The 24,967-nt window shown below is 53.7% G+C and overlaps 3 protein-coding genes across 5 annotated transcripts; all 3 read left to right on the top strand.

Moving 5' to 3' along the window:
• Positions 1-1,401: 1,401 nt before the first annotated feature.
• On the top strand, positions 1,402-13,515 carry ICAM1 (intercellular adhesion molecule 1). Of its 2 annotated transcripts, XM_053582319.1 has the most exons (8): positions 1,402-1,720; positions 2,903-3,024; positions 5,132-5,392; positions 10,320-10,625; positions 10,861-11,148; positions 11,224-11,478; positions 11,651-11,899; positions 11,984-13,515. In XM_053582319.1, the coding sequence occupies exons 2-8, from the start codon at positions 2,958-2,960 to the stop codon at positions 12,157-12,159; spliced, it is 1,602 nt and encodes a 533-aa protein (XP_053438294.1). In that variant the 5' UTR covers positions 1,402-1,720; positions 2,903-2,957; the 3' UTR covers positions 12,160-13,515. The 2 variants fall into 2 exon arrangements, with proteins under 2 accessions (XP_053438294.1, XP_053438295.1); XM_053582320.1 differs by lacking the exon at positions 10,861-11,148.
• A 412-nt stretch (positions 13,516-13,927) lies between these two features.
• ICAM4 (intercellular adhesion molecule 4 (Landsteiner-Wiener blood group)) lies at positions 13,928-15,282 on the top strand. Its single transcript, XM_053582321.1, has 3 exons — positions 13,928-14,553; positions 14,670-14,972; positions 15,123-15,282. Exons 1-3 carry the CDS (start codon positions 14,160-14,162, stop codon positions 15,239-15,241), a joined length of 816 nt encoding a protein of 271 aa, XP_053438296.1. The 5' UTR covers positions 13,928-14,159; the 3' UTR covers positions 15,242-15,282.
• Positions 15,283-17,385: 2,103 nt separating this feature from the next.
• ICAM5 (intercellular adhesion molecule 5) lies at positions 17,386-24,892 on the top strand. Of its 2 annotated transcripts, XM_053582307.1 has the most exons (11): positions 17,387-17,605; positions 18,547-18,816; positions 19,015-19,335; positions 19,562-19,849; positions 20,131-20,385; positions 20,523-20,771; positions 21,256-21,501; positions 21,589-21,861; positions 21,945-22,184; positions 23,545-23,811; positions 24,474-24,892. In XM_053582307.1, the coding sequence occupies exons 1-11, from the start codon at positions 17,524-17,526 to the stop codon at positions 24,746-24,748; spliced, it is 2,766 nt and encodes a 921-aa protein (XP_053438282.1). In that variant the 5' UTR covers positions 17,387-17,523; the 3' UTR covers positions 24,749-24,892. The 2 variants fall into 2 exon arrangements, with proteins under 2 accessions (XP_053438283.1, XP_053438282.1); XM_053582308.1 differs by lacking the exon at positions 18,547-18,816 and having other exon boundaries at positions 17,386-17,605.
• Positions 24,893-24,967: the final 75 nt, after the last annotated feature.

The raw sequence follows: 24,967 nt of genomic DNA on the forward strand, positions 1-24,967 counted from the left end.
CTCAGTGGGTCAAGTGCCAGCCCCATATACCGAGGGTGGCGGGTTTAAACCCAGCCCAGGCCAAACTGCAACAAAAAAATAGCCGGGCATTGTGGCAGGTGCCTGTAGTCCCAGCTACTTGGGAGGCTGAGTCAAGAGAATCACCTAAGCCCGGGAATTGGAAGTGCTGTGAGTTGTGATGCCACGGCACTCTACCAAGGGCAATAAAGTGAGACTGTCTCTACAAACACACACACACACACACACACACACACAAACAAAACATTAGCTCAAGCAATCCACCCTCCTCAGCCTCCCAGAGTGCTAGGATTATAGGCATGAGCCGCCACATCCAGCCCAAGATCCCATATGTATAAAAAGATTTAAAAATCGGGGCGGCGCCTGAGGCTCAGTCGGTAAGGCGCCGGCCCCATATGCCGAGGGTGGCGGGTTCAAACCCGGCCCCGGCCAAACTGCAACCAAAAAATAGCCGGCGATGTGGCGGGCGCCTGTAGTCCCAGCTACTTGGGAGGCTGAGGCAAGAGAATCACTTAAGCCCAGGAGTTGGAGGTTGCTGTGAGCTGTGTGAGGCCATGGCACTCTACCGAGAGCCATAAAGTGAAACTCTGTCTCTACAAAAAAAAGATTTAAAAATCTTAGCCGGGCGTTGTGGCGGGCGCCTGTAGTCCCAGCTACTCGGGAGGCTGAGGCAAGAGAATCGCTGAAGCCCAGGAGTTGGAGGTTGCTGTGAGCTGTGTGATGCCACGGCACTCTACCAAGGGCTATAAAGTGAGACTGTCTCTACAAAAAAAAAAAAAAAAAAAAAAAGATTTAAAAATCAAATGTAGGGGCGGCGCCTGTGGCTCAAAGGAGTAGGGCGCCGGCCCCATATATCGGAGGTTTTTATTTTGTTTGTCTATAGCTCCTATGGAGACGATCCTTGAACGGTGGCAGGGATTTTTATCTATTTTGTTCATTGCAGTGCCCGCAGCGCTTGGTAAGATGCCTGGCACTCAGTAGGTGCTTAAGAAACTGAGCGATTAGTTCAGAAAAGGATGGATGTTTGACGTTTTTGTGGCTGCAAGGGGAACTTGGGCCGCGAGGGGGAGCTCGCGGCCCGTGCAACTCCGGTGGGAACCACCCGCCCCCCACCACACACACACACAAGTGAGAGAAAAGTCGCCTGATCTATGCTCACTTCCGCAGCACATGTACTAAAACTGGAACGATACAGAGAAGATTAGCAACATATATATATATAAGTCTCCTGATATTAAAATAGTAATCAGTAGCGTGGGAACATTCCCGTTCCACTCTGATTTTTTTGCCCAGGCCGTTCCGGGGCGGGAATTCAGTATCTCCCCCCGCCACACACACCCCCCAAGAAAAAGATCCCCGTGGAAATTCCTTAGGAATGACCAGTGCAGGGGGAGGGATGCGTTTCTGGATAGCGGGTGACTCGCAGCCCCCTTCCACCGGAGGAAGGGCCCAGCCCACAGGTCCCCAGGATCCTTCTCTTCCCGTTTGGAGCACGACCTCTCTGGCCCCTCCGAGGTCTCCAAGGCGACACCAAGCGCGCTCCACAACAGGAAGACTTAAGGCCGTGCTGCTCCTTACTCGGAGACCCCAAAGTTCCCAGCCTCGATGTAGGAAATGACGAGTTTTGGGGTCACACGCAAAGCTGGTGGCCGGACAAACACCCGCACGTATTCAGCGCAAGATCCCAGAGTCCAAGTTTCAGGTGACGTGCGCGGGTAAGGCAAGGGTTCGAGCGCCCCCTCTCTCCGCTGTCCTCGAGGTTTGAGTTGCTGGCTCAGTTTTCTCGCGGAGCCAGACGCCAGCAGAGGGGCTCAGAGCGTCGGGAACACATGGCTTCCTTCCTTTTTCTGGGAGCTGTAAAGACGCCCCCGCTACCGAGGCCAAAAGGAGAAGCGAGGAGACTGTGGGGGTGGAAGCACCCATGGGTGGCAGGGGGAAGAACGCTTATTTCTCCAGACATGGTGCGGCCTCGCGGCCTCGCTCCCACGGTTCCTGGGCTCCAGGAGGTGTCTGGCCTGTGCTGACCGCTTCTCGGGAAATCTCAACGTTAGCTGGGCGGGAACATGCCGCACCGGAGGGTGCCGGATGAGGATTCCTGGGCCTCTTACTCAGGCGAGGGCTCGTCTGGTCGGTTAAAGAGGCCTGTGTGAGCTGGGGAGTCAAGGCTTGAGATCGGATCACTGCTCAACTCGGAGCCACAGCTTACTGTTCTGTGAAATGGGCACGATAACAATCTCTCCCTGCCCAGCGTAGTCGGCAGTATCCTATAAAGTGCTGATTGCAGTGTAAATAGTGAGTGGAACTCAGCCCAGCTGAGAGATTGGACGCTTGGTGAAAGGGCTAAGCGGTGGCGCCCGGAGTCGAGGCCGTAGTGTAGATGTTCAGGCCAGGTTTATATAAAGTGAACGGTGACCCGCGTGGGCACTGCAAAGGTAGCATCTGCTCCCGAGGGCAGTTAGAGACCCCTTTTATATGGGGCTGTAGGGGGTGGGCAAATTCCACAGCTTGCTAGGAAAGTTAGGGTCCTTTGGCGCAAACTTCTAGGGGGTGGGGCTAGCCAGGTCCTTTGTGTCTTTGTCTTCGGAGGAGAGGAGGAGGAGGAGAAAAGGTCTGTGTGTGGCTGCGTTAGGCGCCCCCGCCAACACCTGGGGAACCCGGAGCAGCCTCCAGGTCACCAACCCACTGCTGCGACGACCCATTACTTCAGTCTGGAAATTCCTCGGTGGGCGGGGAAGACGGCCTGGCTCGGGCCAGGCACACTTTCAGTCCGGAAAGGCCCTCGTTCCGGAGGGGAAGGCGCGAGATTTCCGGGAAAGCAGCCCTGCCCCTTGGCCCCCAGTGGCCAGCGGTTATAAAGGGACCGACGCACTCCTCTGTTCCCCAGTCCTCTGTGCCTCCCTCTGCTTCGTTGCTGCTACCCGGCCCTGCCTCAGTCCGCTATGGCTCTCGGGGGCGTCCTGCGTACCCTGCCTGTGCTCCTAGCCCTACTCGGGACTCTGCTCCCAGGTGAGTCTAGGGGTGGGGAGGGCGCAGTCGGGCCAGCTCCCCGGATCCTAACTGTGCCCTGGGCACCCTTGGAAGGGCCCATTCCCAGTAGTACCTGTTTATGAGAAGGTGGGGCTAGAGGCACTTTGAAATTCAGTCAACTGAGAGTTCAAATCCTCCATGTGTGACCTCAGGCTATAGATTGCCCCTTCCTGAGCTTAGTTTTCTGAGCGGTAAAATACGGAATGTTATAGTGGCCACCTGGCAAGGTTTGTGTAGTGGCTCAGCATAGCACTTGGCCCCAGGATGCAGTCAGATAGTTTGGGGACTTGCCCCCCAACCCTGCCCCAAGTGTAGAAGGCTTGAGGACCCGTCCACCACCACCCCCACCAGCACCAAGACACTTTCTGTTCTTTATCCTCTTCCCCTGGGGAAGTCCAGGGCTGCTTCTACTCAGGGGAATTCCAGAGCTGACTTACCCATGACCCCAAAGCTGAGAAGGTCATTCCATTCCCCTCGCCACAACTCCAGTCCAGCTGGGAAAGAGGGAATTGAGGCAGAGGTCCCAAAGGTGGTGAGTTTTAGGAAACAGGAGAGTGGAAGATTGACATCTTGGTTAACAGCCCAACAAAGGGTTCTAATCCTGACTCTGATGCTGACTCCACTGCTTTCTCCCTGAGTTGTCTCCCTTCTCCCAGTCTGTCTTTCCCTCTGTGAAATGGGAACAATTCCAGAATCACCCTAGGAGAATTTATAAAGCTAATGTCTTCACGCACCTCCACCCCAAATAGAGCAAATCTGAGGACAGGAATCACTAGGGGGGAGTGGGGGAGTAGTAGGCCTGGGTGCCGATAGACATTATTTTTAGCTTTGGAGGCACCAGATTCTGAGGAATCTAATCAAAACAACTCCTTTCTTACCTGTATTACCTGCAAGGTACACACTCGATACCTGGCCTGTGCTGAGTTGTTTTTTGTTTGTTTGTTTGTTTTTTGTTGTTGTTGTGTGCTGAGTTATTTGTATTAGCATTGCATTAACTCACTGCAGCTTCAAACTCCTAGGCTCCATCAATCCTCCTGCCTAGCCCCCTGAGTAACTGGGACTATAGGTGTGCCTGTGCCCAGCTAATTTTTAATTTTTTTCTTAGTTTTTATTAAATTTTTAAATTTTTTTGTAGACACAGGGTCTTGCTATGTTGCCTATGCTGTTCTTAAACTCCTGACCTCAAATGATCTTCCTGCCTTGGCCTCCCGAAGTGCTGGGATTACAGGCATGAATGGGCCACTGCACCTGGCCTGACTTCATGTTGGTTGTTAAAATGGACTCTGCTAAAATCCTATCCATGGCTGCATATTACCCTAAGAATAAAGAACATATCTTTGGTGTTGATTATAGTGCCCATGTGATCCTCCTGAACTCATTTCCCACCACTCTTCCATCCAGCTCTAGGCTCCAGCCACCTGCCTCAGGACATTTGTGTCTGCTATTCTGCTATTCCTTTTTTTTTTTTTTTTTTTTTGAGACAGAGTCTCATTATGTCACCCTCGGTAGAGTGTGACACCCTCAGGTCACAGCTCACAGCGACCTCAAACTCTGGGGCTTAAGCCAGCTGTTCTCAACCTGTGGGTCATGACTCACAGGAACTATATTAAAGGGCCCCGGCATTAAGAAGGTTGAGAACTGCTGGCTTAAGCAATTCTCTTGCCTCGGCCTCCCAAGTAGCTGAGACTACAGGCGCACCAGGTTCAAACTTTGGTGTATGTGGCCGGCTCTGTAACTACTGTGCTACGGGTGCTGAGCCTATGTCTACTATTCTTTTTGCCTGGAATCCACTTCCCTTTTCTGAATATCGGCAGGCCTTTCTCATCACTTAGATCTTTGCTCAGACATCACCTTGTCCCCAAGGCACTCTGGTCTATCATTCTGTTTTGTTTTCATTGAAGCACATATTAACAACAGTTTTTAATTATCTTGTTCTTGAACATTTCCCTCTCCCACACTGAAGGCAGAGCATTTTCTCTTGTTCAAGGCTATGTCCCCAGTACCCACCATTGGCTGGGTCCACAGTCATGTTATGTTGATCAACCTGATTTATAATATCTGTCCCCTCTTCACCCTTTTCTTACAGGACCTGGAGAAGCCCAAACATTTGTATCTCCCTCAAAAGCCATCTTACCCCGAGGAGGCTCCCTGCAAATAAATTGCAGTTCCTCCTGTGACCAGAAAGCCACCATGGGCCTGGAGACTCCATTGACTAAAAGACTAGTGGCCCATGGTGACAACTGGATAGTCTATGAACTGAACGACGTGGGAATGGATAGCAAACCAATATGCTTTTCAAACTGCAACAATAACCAGTCATCAGTTGGAGCCTCCCTCACTGTTTACTGTGAGTGGCTGGGCCCAGAGAGCTGGGCCTGTAGATAAACAGGGAGAGGGAGCTGGGGGAGTCTTTGTTGCTAGACCTTAGGGCCAGGACAAACTCACTGAAGGGCAGATGGGGAGATTCTTGGAAAGTCACATTGTCATTTGGAAGTCTTGTTGAACCTCTTTGGATGGATGCATTTAGAGCAGTCACAGAAATTTAGCACATTTGAGAATACCACCTCTTTTTTTTTTTTTTTTTTTTTTTTGTAGAGACAGAGTCTCACTTTATGGCCCTCGGTAGAGTGCCGTGGCCTCACACAGCTCACAGCAACCTCCAACTCCTGGGCTTAAGCGATTCTCTTGCCTCAGCCTCCCAAGTAGCTGGGATTACAGGCACCTGCCACAACGCCCGGCTATTTTTTTGGTTGCAGTTTGGCCGGGGGCCGGGTTTGAACCCGCCACCGTTGGTATATGGGGCCGGCGCCTTACCGACTGAGCCACAGGCGCCGCCCAAGAGAATACCACCTCTTTATGCCTTGTTCTTTAAACATGTGACAAGGCCCTGGTTCCAATACTTAAAAAAAAAAAAAAAAGATGCAGATTAAGCCAGGCATAGTGGCCCCTCCCTATATTCCCAGGAGTTTGAAGTGGGAAGATGGCTTGAGCCCAGGAGTTCAAATCCAGCCTGGTTAACATAATGAGACCCAAGCTATTAAAAAAAGATAGAGAGAGGCTCGGCACATGTGGCTCAAGAGGCTAAGGCGCCAGCCACATACATCTGAGCTGGCAGGTTCGAATCCAGCCTGGGCCCGCCAAATAACAATGACAGCTGCAACCAAAAAATAGCCGGGCGTTGTGGTGGGCACCTGTAGTCCCAGCTACTTGGGAGGCAGAAGCAAGAGAATCGCTTGAGCCCAGGAGTTGGAGGTTGCTGTGAGCTGTCATGCCACGGCACTCTACCCAGGGCGACAGCTTGAGGCTCTGCCTCAAAAAAAAAAAAAAACATATATATATATTTTTGGCCAAGGTAAGGGACAATGCTACATGTGGCCCTACCCCTGAGGGATCTAGTGGAGGCATGGGATTATTCACTGCTGCTTTTTGGAGTTTTGTTTGGTTTTGTATTTTTGGGGGGACAGGGACTTTGTTGCCTGGGCATGAGAGCAGCAGTGTGATCCTAGCTCACTGCAACCTCCAACTCCTGGACTCAAGCAATCCTCCCACTGCATCTCTATCCGAAGGTTAACAGTTTACAAACCACTCAAACATGGAGGGCCAGGGAAAGAAACTTTGGTTTAGCCATACCAAGGAATAGTATGCAACTGTGAAAAGAATGAGTGAGCTCCAAAGTATATTGTAAAGTTGCAAAGAAAGAAAGTATGCTGAATATGCATGGCATGCCACTCTCAAGTTAGGGAGCAGCAGGGGGGAGGGTGGCAGAGGCTATATTCATGCATAAAGGAGTCTTGAAAGAAAATGTAAGAAATCACATTAATTGTCTTTGAGGAGAGGCTCTGGGAGAGGTCTGGAGAATGGAGAACTTTTTCTGTGTACCTTTTTCTACCTTGGTGAGAATGAGTTGCTAAAGCACAAAAATGAATATAACTCAAAGGAAAGTGAAGTGAACTGAAAAACAAGGTACAAAAAAAGGGAAGAGGATGGTGCCTGTGGCTCAGTGAGTAGGGCACCAGCCCCATGTACCGAGGGTGGCGGGTTCAAATCCGGCCCCAGCCAAACGGCAAAAAAAAAATAGCCGGGCATTGTGGCAGGTGCCTGTAGTCCCAGCTACTCGGGAAGGTGAGGCAGGAGAATCGCCTAAGCCCAGGAGTTGGAGGTTGCTGTGAGCTGTGATGCCACAGCACTCTACTGAGGGTGATGAAGTAAGACTGTCTCTAAAAAAAAAAAAAGAAGAAAACTGGCCAAGTAGCTTTGGAATTAGCCTTGTATTCCAAGACCCAGCATGACCCTAAATAGCTGGGTGTCCTAGGGGGACGAGGCCTCTTGCTTTCCTTTGCTGTCACATACAACCTCCCCTGCAAGATATAATGATTCAGTGAGGAAGGAAGGATAATCCACCATCATGACACTGGGACAAAAGAAGCCTTTGGGCAAATATCAGAATTGCTTCTGATTTGGTGGATGTTTGAGCAAATGATGGCCAGGCCCTCCTAGGTAAGGGAAGTCCCCAAACATTCCTGGTAGCCTGAGAAAACCCCAGAAACCTCTTTGGAGGACTTTCTGCATCTCTGCCTTATAATTGTAAGCCCAGTGCTCAAGTCTTCCTCTCGCCTCAGCCTTCCAAGCAGCTGGGACTATATGTGCACACCATCGTGCCTGGCTAATGTTTAAATTTTATTTCTCTTAGGCTGGGCGCAATGGCTCACACCTGTAATCCTAGCACTCTGGTAAGCCAAGGCAGGTGAATTGCTTGAGCTCAGGAGTTCAAGACCAGCCTGAGCAAAAGCAAGACTCTGTCTCCACTAAAAATAGAAAAAGTAGGCAGGTGCTCTGGTAGGCGTCTGTAGTCCCCACTACTTGGGAGGCTGAGGCAAGAAGATTACTTGAACCCAGGAGTTTGAGGTTGCTGTGAGCTATGATGCCATGGTACTCTACCCAGGACAACAGAGTGAGACCCAGGGCAAAACCTATTTTTTTGGAAACGGTCTTTCTCTGTTGCCCAGGCTGGAGTGCAATGGCACAATCATAGTTCACTGCAGCCTCAAACTCCTGGGCTCAAGGGATCCTTTCACCTTAGCCTCCCAGGAGCTGGAGCTGCAGGCATCTGTCACCACACCCGGCTAAGATATATATATATATTTATTTATTTATTTTAGAGACAGAGTCTCATTTTGTTGCCCTTGTAGAGTGCTGTGGTGTCATAGCTCACAGCAACCTCCAGCTTTTGGGCTTAAGCGATTCTCTTGCCTCAGCCTCCTAAGTATCTAGGACTACAGATGCCTGCCACAACGCCTGGCTATTTTTTTGTTGCAATTTAGCCGGGGCCGGGTTTGAACCTGTCACCCTCGATATATGGGGCCAGCAGCCTACTCACTGAGCCACAGGCTCCGCCCAGTTTTATAATTTTTTTTATAGAAACAGGGTCTCTATATTGTCCAGGCTGGTCTTGAACTCCTGGCCTCATTTGATCCTTCTGCTCCAGCCTCCCAAAGTGCTGGGATTACAGGTGTGAGTCACTGTGCCTGGCCATAATAGGCCCATTTTACAACTCAGGAAACTAAGGTGTAGAGAGACAAGTCACTTGCCCATAACCCAGAGCAAAGAAGCAAGGCTGGGAATTTAACACAGGCCTTCCTAGCACTTAAACAGCATTGCCAAGTAATGTCTCAGGCCCTTTTGAGAAGGGACATAGAAGAAAGAATCATCAAGACTCCTCCCTTAGGAAACCTGGGAGGTCTAGAACTGACCCATGGCTCTCTGGGCTCTGCTCTTTGCTATAAACTTTCTTTTCTGTTTTTTTTTTTTTTTTTTTTAAGATAGTCTTACTTTATCGCCTTTGTTAGAGTGCTGTGGTGTCACAGCTCACAGCAACCTCCAACTCTTGGGCTTAGGCAATTCTCTTGCCTTAGCCTCCCAAGTAGCTGGGACTACAGGCGCCCACCACAACACCCAGCTATTTTTTTGTTGCAGTTTGGCCGGGTTCGGGTTCGAACCCGCCACCCTCGGTATAGGGCTGGCGCTCTACTCACTGAGCCACAGGTGCTGCCCTGCTGTAAACTTTCACTGGCAATCCATGACCTTGTGCAGAATGGGGATTGCCTGGCTATGAAAACCAAGCCAGTGGTGTGTGTTCAATGGATATTCAGTTTCATTTTGAACATGTGTGAGTTGTTTTTACATTTTTACTCAACACACTTGGTCACTCCTTTCCTTAAAAGCAGGCTCCTGCAAGTCCTCACTTCAGTGTGGAGGGCTCTACCTCATTCTTTCTACAAATATTGAGCACCTACTGTGTACCAGGCACAACAAGAGAATAAAGCAGATAAAAATCCTCACCCTTCCTGAGGCTGACATTCTATGGGGGAAATAGAGGAAAAACAAGCTAACATCATAGATTATTTTATATCTTAGAAGGTGAAGCATGCTATGGAGAAAAATAAGGCTGTGAAGATTTTTTTTTTTTTTTTTTAGTGACAAGAGTCTCACTATGTTGCCCTCAGTAGAGTGCCATGGCATCACAGCTAACAGCAACCTCCAACTCTTGGGCTTAAGCGATTCTCTTGCCTCAGCCTCCCAAGTAGCAGGGACTACAGGTACCTGCCACAACGCCTGGCTATATATATATATATTTTTTTTTTAGTTGTAGTTGTCATTGTTTGGCAGGTCCAGGCTGGGTTCAAACCCACCTGCTGTGGTGTATGTGGCTGGTGCCTTAGCTGCTGAGCTACAGCACCAAGCCAGGGTTTTTGTTTTTTTAAAACAATGTCTAGTGGACTGGGCTGCTGACATTTACTGGATTTACTTGACTTGTTTGAAGTTCTTTTCCACTTTTCATTCTAAGATATTGCTGCAGGGCCAGGCAAGGTGGCTCTGGCCTGTAATCCCAGCACTTTGGGAAGCTACTGTTGGGAGGATGTTTTGAAGCAGCAGTGAGCTTTGATTGGGCCACTGCACTCCAGTCTGGGCCACACAGCAGGGTGAGACCCTATCTCTAAAAACAAACAAAAACACAAAAAAAGAAGGAAGGGAAGGAAGAAAGAAAGAAACTGCCGCCATGAATAATGATTTTTTTTGTCTCCTTCACAATCATCTGGAGCTTTCTTACTAGTCTCCCCAAAGCTCTCTTGACATTCCTGTCCACTTAGGTGGAAGGGTGTGTTTTTGGGAGAAAGTGAAGTTGTGGACCTCCCGGGCAGGTCAGGTGTGACCTGTCTGTGGGCCTGCAGTATAGTCCAGCTCCCAGGGACACTCCTCCCTCTCTTTCCTTGCAGGGTACCCAGACAAGGTAGAACTGGCACCCCTGCCCTCCTGGCAACCCGTGGGTGAGAAGCTCACCCTGAGCTGCCAGGTGTCTGGCGGGGCACCCCGGGACTACCTGTCTGCAGTGCTGCTCCGTGGGGATGAGGTGCTGAGCAGGCAGCAGGTGGATAGGGAGCCCACCAAGGTCATGGCCACATTGCTGGTGGGCAGAAGTGACCACCGAGTCAATTTCTCGTGCCGCTCAGAACTAGATCTGCGAACCCAAGGGCTGGGACTTCTCAAGAACACCTCAGCCCCCCATCAGCTCCAAACCTTTGGTGAGGCATTGGGGAGCCAGCAGGGAGAGGATGGGGTGCTCTGCAATGGGGTGGGTGCCCTGCCCATGACTGCAGAATATTCAAGAAGGCTATGATACCAGCTAAGAGGTGCTTGTGTCTTAGGATGGGGTGACCCAGGCTGCTGAGTCTTCTGGAAAGAGGATGTTCCAGGTGGGGAGTAAAATGCCCCAGGAAAGTGCATCCCCATCTGCTCATGCCTACCCTCTCTTCCTAGTCCTGCCATCGACTCTCCCGAAACTTGTCACCCCTGGGTTCCTGGAGATAGGCACAGAGGGGACCGTGGACTGCTCTCTGGATGGGTTGTTCCCAGTCTTAGAGGCCCAGGTTCACTTGGCACTAGGGGACCAGAGGCTGAACCCCACAATCACATACAAGAATGAGTCCCTGTTGGCCAAGGCGTTTGTCAAATCAAATGCAGAAGAGGAGGGCTCCCAGCAGCTGACATGTGCTGTGATACTGGGGAACCAGAGCCGGCAGATTAGCCAGAGAGTGACCATCTACAGTAAGAAGGGGGGGGGGCCTTCATGGGGGGAGGGGCCAGTAAGGGGACAGAGCTCACTGTGTGTCCTGCCCCCAGGCTTCCCTGAGCCTAACCTGACTCTGAGCAAAGCAGAGGTTTCAGAAGGAACTGAGGTGATGGTGCATTGCGAGGCCCACCCTGGAGCTGTGGTGACGCTTAGTGGGGCTCCAGCTGAGCCATTAGGCTGGTGGGCCCAATTCTTGCTTAATGCCAGCGCTGAGGACAACAGGCGCACCTTCTCCTGCCATGCTACCATGAAAGTGGATGGGCAGATGCTAAACAAGACCCAGACCCGGGAGCTCCGTGTCTTGTGTGAGTGGAGCTGCTGGACAATGACCCCTGTCCTCTGAGGCACAATCCCATAAGCTTTTGTCCTTCAAGCCCTATTTCTAGAAAACTCCTTCCCCTATTCATAAGTCCTTCAGTCCTAGATGGGGAGGGGTGTCCTGGTTCATGAATTCAATCTCTTGTTGGTTTTCTTCAGATGGTCCCCGAATGGACGAGACGGACTGCCCAGGAAACTGGACATGGGAAGAAGGTTCCCAGCAGACTCTGAGATGCCAGGCATGGGGGAACCCATCCCCTCAACTGAACTGTTCCCGTAAAGGGGATGGAGTTTTGCTGCCCATTGGGAACCTAAGTTATATCACACGTAATCTTACAGGCACCTATATCTGTCGGGCTGTGAGCACGCGTGGAGAGGTTACTCGTGAGGTGTTCATCAAGGTGCTCTGTGAGTTTGCCAGTGTGTGGACTGGGTGGAGCAGGGGTAGTGAGCCTGGCTCAGTCCTTAACATCCCTTGTGTCTTCCCCACAGACTCAGACCACCAGACTTCAGTGGTCATCATTCTGGTGACAGCCATGATCGTTTTGGTTGCTATGGGCATCGCGGCTTTCCTTTATAATCGCCAGCGGAAGATTAAGAAATACAAGCTACCGAAAGCCCAGAAGGTGGCCTCCATGAAGCTGAACACACAAGCCACACCACCCTGAGCCCATCCCAGGACAGGACCTCCTCATTGGGCCCCCATATGGTAAACAGAGTGGTGGACACATGCCGTGCCAGAGGACAGGACAGCAGCCTCAGTCAGACACAGACAGCATTTGGGGTCACAGCATCTGCACACCTAAGACCTTCAGGCCTTATGCCAGACCTGTAGGCACAGCACTGAGCCAAGAGGGAGTAAGAATCAAGATACAATTGTGAGGAATATCAGAGTCTAACCTGGCTAGAGTGGGAATGATGAGAGACAGATACTCCCAACATGGAGACATATACTCAAGAAATACTGAAACTTACTGCCTGCTGTGTACACCGCAGGTGTACACTCTTCCTTGAGACCCCACAGCCTCAAGAAAGAAGTGGACCTAAACAGACATGTGCAGTATGGAAACACAAATGCCCACATAGACGGATACCAACTGTGGTGCTGCTGTCTACTGCTGTCCTCAACTTTTTTTTTTTTTTTTTGAGACAGAGTATCACTTTGTCACCATGGTGTCATTGCTCACAGCAACCTCAAACTCTTGAGTTCAAGTGATCCTCCCAAGTACTGGGACTATAGGTGCCCACCATAACACCTGGTTATTTTTAGAGACAGGGGTCTTACTCTGGCTCAGGCTGGTCTATAAACTGTGGGCTCAGGAAATCCACCTGCCTTGGCCTCCCAAGTGCTGGAATTATAGGCATGAACCACTGCACCCGGCCTTGTCCTCAACTCTTGATGATGACATATTTATCCATTTGTGATTTTGCCAGCTATTTATTATCTTTTATATAGGTTAGTTTGGTGAATAAGATGAATATATGTTCCTGCCTTCATGGAGCTCCTAATCTAATCTCATTCAGGGTCACCAGGTACAGTTGAACAGGCTATGCACTGCACAAAAAGACCAATTTCACACTTCATTGGCCAAGCTGAGTTTTCTTTCTGGCACAAAGCACTGTAAGAACTAGCAATGCTTACATGCTCAGGGACCACCAGTGAGTCCTTACAACCCCCCAGTCCCAACACTGGCACTGACCTTTGTTAGCCACCTTCCCACCCACTTGCATCTCTGCTAGTGACACTCAATGTCTATGTCCAAACATGGGCGTATATTCCTTGACAACTAAACCATAGAGTCCCATGAAACTAGGTCCAACCCCTGCGTGCCTCCTTGTCCTGCCTGTTTCCATCTCAGCGAACAGAATACTGTGTAGCTCCAATTCCTAAAATGATCTGGGCCCTCCAAGCAGTAGGGAGAGGGGCCAAAGCCTTGATGGACCCTTCCCACCTCTAGAAGACACCCCCACCTTTGTGCTAATAAAGCTTTTATATCTGCCTCAAACTTGTGTGAATTCATGGGAGGTGTCATGTCCAGTCAGAGTTATTTCTAAGCAGCTGTGCCACAGCCCTAACCTCTCACTCCTCCCTTAAAAAAAGGATGTGGGTACAAGGACCAACCCTGAGGTTCTGGTCCAAATCTGGAGCTTTGTATGACTCTAGCAAAAAGTAAAGGCTCCTCAGGTGGCGCCTGTGGCTCAGTGAGTAGGGTGCCGGCCCCATATACCAAGGGTAGTGGGTTCAAACCCGGCCTCGGCCAAACTGCAACCAAAAAATAGCCTGGCGTTGTGGTGGGCGCCTGTAGTCCCAGCTGCTCAGGAGGCTGAGGCAAGAGAATCATGTAAGCCCCAAAGCTTGGAGGTTGCTGTGAGCCATGTGATGTCATGGCACTCTACCAAGGGCGGTAAAGTGAGACTCTGTCTCTACAAAAAAAAAAAAAAGTAAAGGCTCCTCTCCAGAAAAGGCAATGGTATTTGGCTTACAATGGGGTCTGGAATCCCATTCTCACAAAGGGGGGAAGGGAGTATCTTTTTCAGGGTTTAAGGGCCCTCTAGGGGCCTCCCTTCTCTCTTGGGCAGGGTTGAGGAGGCAGTGCCCTAGGCCTCCTTATCTCCAGAGCCAGCCCTGGCTCTCCGGAGTGGGCCCCCTCAGTCAGGACTCTTTGCTATGGGGTCTGTGTTCCCCCTGTCGCTGTTGCTCTTGTTGGCAACTGCATACTGGGGAAACGAGAGTGTACTGGGGCGCCCGGTGAAGCGGGAACAAAGCCTCAGGTACAACCCTCCTGCACCCTTCAGGACCTCAGCGCCATTCTGGGTGCGCATAAGTCCGGAGTCCGTGGCGGTGCCGCCGGGGGGCTCAGTGTGGTTCAACTGCAGCAGCAGCTGTCCCCTGCCACAGAATTCCAGTCTCTACACCCATCTGCGGCGGGGAAAGACGTTCAGTGGACCGGCTTGGATATCTTACCAGCTACTCGACGTGAGGACCTGGATCTCCGACGTGCGCTGCTTCGTCACCTGCTTAGGAGAAACGCGCGGGGCCACCGCCAGGATAACCACCTACAGTGAGGAACGCGGGTTGGGGCCCCGCTGGGGAGAGAGGAAGGGTCTGGAGGAGCGGGTTGACAGTCGGTCGAGGGGGCGCCCGCGGACTTTGCTCACCAGCTCCCTCTTGCCTTAGAAGCACCGCACAGCGTGACTATGGAGCCTCCGGTCTTAGATGGTGGCAAGTATACTCTGCGCTGTCACGTGACACGCGTGTTCCCTGTGGGTTTCTTGGTGGTGACCCTGAAGTGCGGCGTCCGGGTCATCTATTCTGAAAGCCTGGAGCGCTTCACTCGTCTGGATCCAGCCAATGTGACGCTGATCCACGCATTTCCCGCTGGACCCCGCGACTTCGGGCAGCCGGTGACCTGCCTCGCCTGCCTCAATCTTGATGGCCTGGTGGTGTGCAGCAGCTCAGCACCCATTATGCTGACGCTCGGTGAGGCACTCTTGTGATCCCAGGGACTTGGGAAGGGAGGAGACAGAATTATGACCCCAGGAAGGCGCAAAGATAGACTACGGAGCCTGAGCTCCACGCGTCAGCAGGCCTCCACGTGCTCCATTCCTAATTATCACCTCCTGCTCCCAGCTTGGAGCCCTGCATCCAAAGCGTTGGCCTCCACTTCCTTCGCAGCCCTTGTGGGGATCCTTCTCATCGTGGGGGCTACCTACCTGCGCAAGTGCCTGGTGATGCAGTCTCGGACATAGAAAAAAGGAATCTGGAACAATGTGGGAAAAACTCCGGATCAATAAAGCCTTCCTCAGCTAGCCTTTTCTTTCTTTTGGGGGGGGCCCAGGGCTGGGTTTGAACCTGCCACCTCCAGTATATGGGGCCAGTGCCCGACTCCTTCAGCCACAGGTGCTGCCCCCATCTTTTCTTTTTTTTTTTTTTTTTTCTTTGTAGAGACAGAGTCTCACCTTATTGCCCTCGGTAGCATGCCGTGGCGTCACCGCTCACAGCAACTTCCAACTCCTGGGCTTAGGCCATTCTCTTGCCTTAGCCTCCCGAGTAGCTGGGACTACAGGCGCCTGCCACAATGCCCCGCTATTTTTTTGTTGCAGTTTGGCCAGGGCCGGGTTTGAACCCGCCACCCTCGGCATATGGGGCCAGCGCCCTACTCACTGAGCCACAGGCGCCGCCAGCTAGCCTTTCTGCAGCCCAAAAAGTCTCCACTCAGGGCCCACCTGTAATCCCCAATTACCAGTCCCTCTGAATTCCCAGCTGGTAGTAAAAACCTCTCCTGCTGATATTATCCAAGCGGTGCAGACAGGCTAAGCATGGGCGAGGAGCGGGTAAGGGAGCAGGACAGGGGAGGCCTGGTTCTAGGTATGGCTTTTTCTGATTGGCTCCGCCGCTATCACGCCGCAGCTCTGATTGGATTAAGTTTCTTTTTCTTTCTTTTCCTTCTTTCCTTCCTTCTTTCTTTCTTTCTTCTTCTTCTTCTTCTTCTTTTTTTTTTTTTAGATAGAGTCTCACTTTATTGCCCTTGGTAGAGTGATGTCACAGCTCACAGCAAACTCCAGCTCTTGGACTTAGGCGATTCTATTGCCTCAGCCTCCCGAGTAGCTGGGACTACAGGCGCCGGCCACAACTCCCGGCTATTCTTTTTGTTGCAGTTTGGCCGAGGGCCGGGTTCGAACCCGCCACCCTCGGTATATGGGGCCAACGCCCTACTCACTGAGCCACAGGCACCACCCCCAAGTTTCCCTTTCTAATCCCACCTCCAGGTTAGACCTTGGGCTTTCTGGTAGATCAACTCAACTGTGGAGCGAGAACTCATCCCTCATAGCTCACCAGTAACACTGAGGGTGAGACCACACGTATGGGTCACATGGACATATAGAGGGACATGAATTTGTCAAAGAAATGTCCATATAGTGACAGTGGGGAAGGGGTATTCAGATGGTCCACATGGAATGCCACAGACTAACATCCTGGCAAGGTGTTCGAGTAGTCATCCGACCAGGAGGGAACAGGCAGCTGGTGTCAAGGCTTGGGGGTCCGGCTGTGGGGTTAAAAGCGTCACAATCTATCTTTTGGTCTGGTATGGAGGCAGAATCCGGGCCCATACCCACACCCATGCTTAGCAGAGCGGGTGCTATCCTGGGCCCTGCCCACCGCGCAGAAGACCGATTCGCGCTCACACACGCCGAGTGGGCATGTGCCCGCTGCACTCTGGGTAAATAGACCCGGAGCCGAGCGGATTCTGATTTAGACGCCCGTGAAAGCGGCGCGCACGCAACCCTGTTGCCGACTCGCTGGCACTTTCGTCCTACCCCCATCTGTCGTGTGCTGGGGCCGAGCATTTAGGAGTGTGGCTCTGAGGGGTCAAAAAGAGCATCACCATGGGCGGTGCCTGTGGCTCAAAGGAGTGGGGCGCTGGCCCCATATACCTGAGGGGGCGGGTTCAAACCCGGCCCCGGCCAAAAACTGCAAGAAAAAGAAAAAGCATCTCCACGCTCTCTGCTAGAACTGTCCTTTCTCCATTCTGTGCTTCCCAAACCTCTTCTAGCCCTCACATCAATCTCTACCCTAAGGGGCTCTGATGGGCGAATCTAACTATGGGGGCGGAGCTCGGGGTCCAACTCATTATCATAGCACCAGAGGCAGGGCTGGGAAGGGGGTTTGAGGAGGGCAAACCAGCATCCCCCATCTCCGAGTCGCTGCCCGGGATGACGCTGGAAAGCGTGGTCGCCCCCAGAAGGCTCTGGGAAATCAGGCCGGCCTCCACGTAAACCCTGGGGATCGCTCTCTCCAGCCAGCTTGCCTTCTCCAAGGCCTGGAGCTTAGCGCACGCTCGCCTCCGGCTTTCCCCTCCGCCGCCTCTGCTGCCGCCCCCACCTTGGAAACCAAGTTACCAACGTTAAACCAATCCCAGAGCGCAACTCTGCCTCCCCCACACCCCACCCGCCGCGTCGCGCAGCGCAGTCCTCTAGCCCAGCTCCTGGCTCGCGCTCCCCTCGTCTACTGCGCTTTCCCCACCGCGGCGATGTCAGAGCCTTCCCCAGGGTTGCGCCGGGCGCTACCCGGCCTCTTGGCTGCCCTGAGCCTGGGGCTCCTCGGCCTCTCAGGTAAGAGTCCTCCTGGGCTTGGGGTGGACAGGGCGGGGGCGGGGGCGGAGTTCCCGGACCTGGGTGGTGGCCCTAAGCCCCTCCCGGCTCCGCCCTCGCCACGCTCCCACGCTTCTGCCCTCACCACCAGCCGGGTCTTCTCCCCTCTCCCCTCCCACCAACACACATGGAGACCCAGCTTCCTGACTCCTTGCTCACCCCTACCCCTTTGGAGATCTTGGGCGCTCTTCCGCACCCAACTCCGCGCCCTGGAGACCCCGTGGCTCTCATGTCCTCTCCCCCTCGTACCTCTTCACGCTCTACCGTGAACCATGGTTCACGGATTGGCATCTTCTCCACTCGCGGTCCGCAAAGACTCGATCTCCAACTACCGTGACTCAGAGGCGCTGTTCCCGCTCCACCCGGAGCCGTGGCAACCGGGTCCCTCTGCCGTTCCCGCGGTTCTTTCCGCGAGCACAGCCCCTCGTCCTCTTTCCATGTTTCTCGCCCCAATTTAGGATCTTTTCTTATCTTTCACCCAGTTTCATCTCTCTTTGCCATCGCCCAATCTCAGTCTCCTCCTCTCCCGGCAATCTGCCAGGACACTAAGAACCAGTTTGTTCCTCCTCCCCCACCCCGGGGGTCCCCTTCTCTCTGATGCACAAAGCAATGCTCTGTGCATCAAAGACCCCATCTTTCCTCTCGTCTCCCTACTTCCTTCATACTTTCCTACCGCTTCATCGGCGCCTTGGAGACTAGGGCTCTCTGCAGCTACATGCCAGAGACACCCTCAAGATTTAGACTCTGGGAGCGCCCCCCTCCGACCTGAGCCCTGGGCCAGGATTCCTGGGTTCTTTCCTGGCTGTGGCCTCTGCTCGTCCCTGAAACCCTTGACTCGACATAAGAGCGCTAAAATCTCAGGGAATTGTCTCCCCAAACTGAGCCCTGGTTTCCCTGGGCAGCGGTCGCGCAGGACCCCTTCTGGGCAGACCTGCAGCCCCGCGTGGCGCTCGTGGAGCGCGGGGGCTCCCTGTGGCTGAATTGTAGCACTAACTGCCCTCGGCCGGAACGCGGTGGCCTGGAGACCTCGCTGCGCCGAAACGGGACGCAGAGGGGTTTGCGCTGGTTGGCGCGGCAGCTGGTGGACATCCGCGAGCCAGAGACCCAGCCGGTCTGCTTCTTCCGCTGTGCGCGGCGCACACTACTGGCGCGTGGGCTCATTCGCACTTTCCGTGAGTTCTAGGTTGGCCACGCGCGTACTCCACTACTTTTCCTCTTTTCCAGGCCCCGCCCCCTGAGTCCTGGGGTCCTCCCTTTTAGACCCCCACCCCGAATCCCCAGACTTCCGTCTTGTCCCAGGCTCCCTTGGGTTCCACGCCAAGTACCCCCTAAGCCCCGATGTTCCAACAGCTGCCGTTCCTCCTTTGCAGAGCGGCCGGATCGCGTAGAGCTGGTGCCGCTGCCTGCGTGGCAGCCGGTGGACGAGAACTTCACCCTAAGCTGTAGGGTCCCCGGTGCCGGGCCCCGTGGGAGCCTCACGCTGACCCTGCTGCGAGGCACCCAGGAGCTGATCCGCCGCAGCTTTGCGGGCGAGCCACCCGGAGCGCGGGGCGCAGTGCTCACAGCCACCGTACTGGCTCGGAGGGAGGATCATAGGGCCAATTTCTCCTGCCATGCTGAGCTAGACCTCCGGCCTCATGGCCTGGGACTGTTTGAAAACAGCTCGGCCCCCAGAGAGCTCCGAACCTTTGGTGAGTGGGGTGGAGATGGGAACCAAGTAGAATCGGGCAGGCAAGAAAAAATGTTTAGAGACAGATGCGTCTGAATTCTAATCCTTACTTCTACACTCACCGAGTTGTTTCTAACTCTATGCCTTGAGGGTTATAATACCATAAAATAGTGCATATAAAGCGCTTTGTACGTATTGAGTGCTCAGTACATAAGTTGTTCGTTCAAGCTCGGTGCTTTGACCCCTAGCCTTGTCTCCGAACACCCCGCGCCTCGCTGCTCCCCGGCTCTTGGAAGTAGGTTCTGAAAAGCCCGTGCGCTGCACCCTGGACGGCCTGTTTCCGGCTTCAGAGGCCAGGGTCTATCTGGCGCTGGGGGACCAAAGGCTGAGTCCCGATGTCACCCCAGAAGGGGACACACTCATAGCCACTGCCACAGCCACAGCCAGCGCAGAGCAGGAGGGTGCCAAGCAGCTGGTCTGTAATGTGACCCTGGGGGGCGAAAGCCGCGAGACCTGGAAGAACCTGACCATTTACAGTAAGAAGGAGCAGGGGGAGAGGAACTTGGGGTTAGGGATGAGTTCATTCGCAGCTCGGGAGTGGGGGAAGAAGAACGCGAACGCGGGGCGAAGGGTGGGTAGGACGTCAATTCCGGAACAGGAGTAGCCCAAGAGTCCCAAAGGGGAGAGGCAGCTGGAGGCCAGACACAAAAGAGCTGGAGAGGCGGATCCTGAGAGGAGGGGCGCTACAACTAAGGGGCAGTCCTTGACTGGAGGGAGGGGCGTGGTCAGTGGACTCCAGCCAGTGCTCCGCCTCTAGGCTTCCCCCCGCCCCTCCTGACCCTGAGCGAATCCAGCGTCCCGGAGGGGCAGACGGTGACAGTAACCTGCGCAGCTGGAGCCCAAGCCCTGGTCACACTGGAGGGAATTCCAGCAGCGGTCCCGGGGCAGCCCACCCAGCTACAACTGAACGCCACTGAAAACGACGACAGGCGCGGCTTTTTCTGCGACGCCACCCTCGAGGTGGACGGGGAGATCCTGAGCAAGAACCAGAGCGCTGAGCTTCGCGTCCTGTGTGAGTTGGTATTAACCCCTCGCCTTCCTCTTCATGATCTCCAAGGACCTACATGGGTCTCTGACCATGTCGTCGAGGCAGGGCCATGCCTTACGGTCCCCTTACAGCCTCTTTGTATCTCACGCCCCTGCCTGCAGATGCCCCTCGGCTGGATGATTCAGACTGTCCCAGGAGCTGGACGTGGCCCGAGGGCCCAGAGCAGACGCTGCACTGCGAGGCCCGCGGAAACCCAGAGCCTTCCGTGCACTGCGCCCGGCCAGATGGTGGGGCCGTGCTGGCGTTGGGGCTACTGGGTCCTATCACCCGCGCGCTTGCAGGCAATTACCGCTGCACAGCAACCAATGTCCAGGGCGAGGCGGTTAAAGACGTGACGCTGACGGTGGAATGTGAGTGGTGGTGTGCAGGGAGCATCTAGAGAAACTAATCCCTGTCTAGTTCAGGGTTTGGGGATGTCTGACCTATAGTATGAGATGTGCCTTTGGGCAGGATTTTGGAAATGGGAAGAAGCTAGTCATTGAAGTTGGGGAAAGGATCTTGGAGAAGTGGGTGTGTGTGGAATTAGCCTGTCCATAATGAGGTGTGACATTTCAGTGGAGTCTTGCAAAGGTGGGCTGTCCAGGCAGTCTAACAATTTGTAGGCCAACCTGGGGAAAGCCCCTAGGAACATTATGGTAATCAGAAAAAGATGCTCTCTAAGGCTCATAGAGCCCCCAGAGAGAGTGCTGGGGGAGACTAGCACAACACCCCCTTTGATTGGAGTCCCTGTGTAGGCCATAGCTTTGGTGGCAGCCCTGGGACATGAAAGAGAGTCTAGGGACAATAGACTGGTGCCCAAACCCCCAAACCAACAACACACACTCCCCACTACAGATGCACCAGCGCTGGACAGTGTGGGCTGCCCAGAGAGCATTACCTGGCTGGAGGGAACAGAGGCCTCACTGAGCTGTGTGGCGCACGGGGTCCCACCACCAAACGTGAGCTGTGTGCGTTCTGAGGAGGCTGGGGTGGTCACTAAGGGGCTGCTGCGTGTGGCCCGGAAGCATGCGGGCACCTACCACTGTGAAGCCACCAATCCTCAAGGCTCTGCCACTAAAAATGTGGTTGTCACAGTGGAATGTGAGTAGGGGCAGCCCAGAGTCTTTTGGGAAAACCTCAGCTGGGTTTCCTGTCCCCTGTGTGAACCTCTGCAATCCTACTCCCCAGATGGCCCCAATTTTGAAGAACTAAGTTGTCCCAGCAATTGGACGTGGGTGGAAGGATCTGGACAACTGTTTTCTTGTGAGGTCGATGGAAAGCCAGAACCAAATGTGGAATGCATCGGCTCTGGAGGAGCCAGTGAGGGGGTCCTGCTGCCCCTGGCACCCCCAGATCTCAGAGCCCCTGGCACCCCTAGTGATATGGCACCCGGTGTCTACATCTGCAATGCTACCAATCGTCATGGCTCCATGGTCAAAACAGTCATCGTGAGCGCGGAGTGTGAGCTGGAGCCCAGGTGGGTGGGGCATAGGGGTGGCCCACGGTTCCCGTGTCTGCATGACACCCCCATGGCTGTTTTGCAGCACCGCCACAGATGGATGAGTCCACATGCCCAAGTCACCAGACGTGGCTGGAAGGGGCTGAGGCTACCACGTTGGCCTGCGATGCCCGGGGTCACCCCTACCCAGGGGTGCGCTGCTACCGGGAGGGTGTACCCTGGCCTGAGCGGCAGCGCGTGTCCCGAGAAGACGCGGGCACCTATCACTGCGTGGCCACCAATGCACATGGCACGGACTCCCGCACCATCACTGTGGGGGTGGAATGTGAGTGAAGGCAGCATGGAATGGAAGGGTACATTTCCTGGAAAAGTGACCTGCAGCGGGCGGCGCCTGTGGCTCAAGGGAGTAGGGTGCTACTCCATATGCTGGAGTAGCGTGCGCCCCCCATATGCTGGAAGCGGCAGGTTCAAACCCAGCCCTGGCCAAAAACAGCAAAAAAAAAAAAGTGACCTGCAGCTGTGGGAGACCCCTAGGAAACAAAGAATCGTGGCCTAAGCCTTTGGGTAATGAACAGGCCACAGGCCCCAAATCCTGGATCAGAAGAACACTGGCCTGGGGCTCCAGTTCCTTCCATTCGGTGAAGAAGGGGACAGAATTTTACTTGTTACAACAGCCTGTAGTGGGGGCAGAGGGCGCTGATGAGAAGCAGAATCCTCGCCTGCCCATTAGAGGACAGGTAGTCTCAGACTTCTGCAGTAACCTGGACAAGGGCCCCTGATCACCGCTGGTCTGGTGCTAAAACCCCTTTCATGTCCAGGAGCCGTGGCTCACGGCTATAATCTTAATACTCTGAGAAGCTGCGGCGGATGGATTGCCCTGAGCTCACAGGTTGGAGACCAGCCTGAGCAAGAGCGAGACCTCCTCTGTGGTGGGTGCCTGTAGTCCCAGCTACTCAAGAGGCTGAGGCAACAGAATCACTTAAGCCCAAGAGTTTGAGGTTGCTGTGAGCTATGACACCGTGGCACTCTACCAAGGATGACAAAATAAGATTCTGTCTCAAAAATAAATAAATAAATGGTTTGGCACCTGTAGCTCAGTGGTTAGGGCGCCAGGCACATACACCTGGGGCTGGTGGATTAAAAAACGGCCCGGGCCTGCTAATTAACAATGACAACTGCAACAAAAAGATGGCCAGGGGTTGTGGCGGGCACCTGTAGCCCTGGCTGCTTGGGAGGCTGAGGCAAGAGAATTGCTTAAGCCCAAGAGTTTGAGGTTGCTGTGAGCTGTGATGCCGTATCACTCTAACCAAGGGTGAAATAGTGAGACTCTGTCTCAAAAAATAAAAGATAGGGCAGCGCCTGTGGCTCAGTGAGGGGGGCGCTGGCCCCATATACTAAGGGTGGCGGGTTCGAGACCAGCCCTGGCCAAACTGCAACAAAAAAATAGCCAAGTGTTGTGGCGGGCACCTGTGGTCCTAGCTGCTCAGGAGGCTGAGGCAAAAGAATCGCATAAGCCCGGGAGCTGGAGGTTGTTGTGAGTTGTGTGACATCATGGCACTCTACAGAGGGTGGTAAAGTGAGACTCTGTCTCTACAAAAAAAAAATTAAAATAAAATAAAATTAAAAAATTAAAAAATACATAAAATAAAATGAATAAAACCCCTTCACCACCTGTCCCCCTGCAGACCGACCGGTGGTGGCAGAACTGGCTGCCTGGCCTCCTGGAGGTGTGAAGCCAGGTGGAAACTTCACACTGACCTGCCGGGCGGAGGCTTGGCCTCCAGCGCAGATCAGCTGGCGTGCGCCCCCCGGGGCCCTCAACATCGGCCTGTCAAGCAACAACAGCACGCTGAGCGTGGCGGGGGCCATGGGCAGCCATGGGGGCGAGTATGAGTGCGCAGCCACCAACGCCCATGGGCGCCATGCGCGTCGCATCACAGTGCACGTGGCCGGTAAGTGGCAGCAGGGGTCTGGGTGAGGGATCTGCAGGAGGGCCTGACCCAGGCTTGGGGCTCCTGACCTTGTTTCTGCCTCCCTCTCAGTCCCCATAGTTGAGACCAAAGTGGGCCAGAGTAGAAGTCAAGGGATTTGACTGGGTGTGGCTGTTGATGACAGATTGGGGGTGGGAGCTGAAACTCAAGGGGAAAGACCCTTCAGAGTTGTCCGGGCGTGGGGAGGGTCTTAATAACTAGGGATGGGTTACTACTCTCCACTGTGTCATGGGTGGGGTGGGAAGGGGGGGCTGAAGAAGTGTTGGAGGGCTGTCAAGGACAGAAGACCATGAGGGACGTCTACATCTCCTCCTACTACTTCCCAGAGCTTCTAGGCTGGGATCTTTGTGATCCTCATCCCTTTGAGGGTAGGGGGAATTGCCTGTGGCCTGTCACCAAGGGGCTGGCTGGTCACAGGCTTATATGCCCATGGGGCTGAGATGTGGTGTAAATTAGGTGTGAGGTGGCAGTGGTGCTGGAAGTAGCCTTATTAAGTGGGTCTCTCCTTGTGGTTTCCTTGGGGCATGAGTACTGATTTCTTGCCTGTGGGGAGGGGACAGCTGTGGTGGGGATTGAGGGAGCTACCCCCTTGGCTACCCTCCGTGAGGATCTCCACCCCTTAGGTCCATGGCTGTGGGTCGCCGTGGGCGGAGCAGCAGGGGGCGCGGCGCTTCTGGCTGCAGGGGCTGGCCTGGCCTTCTATGTGCATTCCACCGCCTGCAAGAAGGGCGAGTACAATGTGCAGGAGGCTGAGAGCTCCGGCGAGGCTGTGTGTCTCAATGGCGCAGGCGGCGGTGCCGGAGGGACCTCTGGTGCAGAAGGTGAACCCGAGGAGGGGGACACTGCTGAGTCACCTGCAGGGTGTGAGGTCTTTGCCATCCAGCTGACCTCCACGTGAGCCCAGTTCCCTCTCCTTTCAGGCTGGGAGACATTCCCCAGACACTCACGGGGGGTTATTTATTGCTTTATTTATTTGTTTGTTTAACTACAGGGGCATCACCCCCATTTTCTACCTAGTACCCAATAAAGTTTTTACAAAGGACTCTGGGGGGTCTGCTTCTGTTTCTGCCAAGTGAGACAATCTCGACTTCACTCTGCATTCAAAAATCCTTTTTGT

The sequence above is a fragment of the Nycticebus coucang genome, chromosome 3 (genome assembly GCF_027406575.1).
Source record: "Nycticebus coucang isolate mNycCou1 chromosome 3, mNycCou1.pri, whole genome shotgun sequence".
Taxonomy (NCBI): Eukaryota; Metazoa; Chordata; class Mammalia; order Primates; family Lorisidae; genus Nycticebus; species Nycticebus coucang.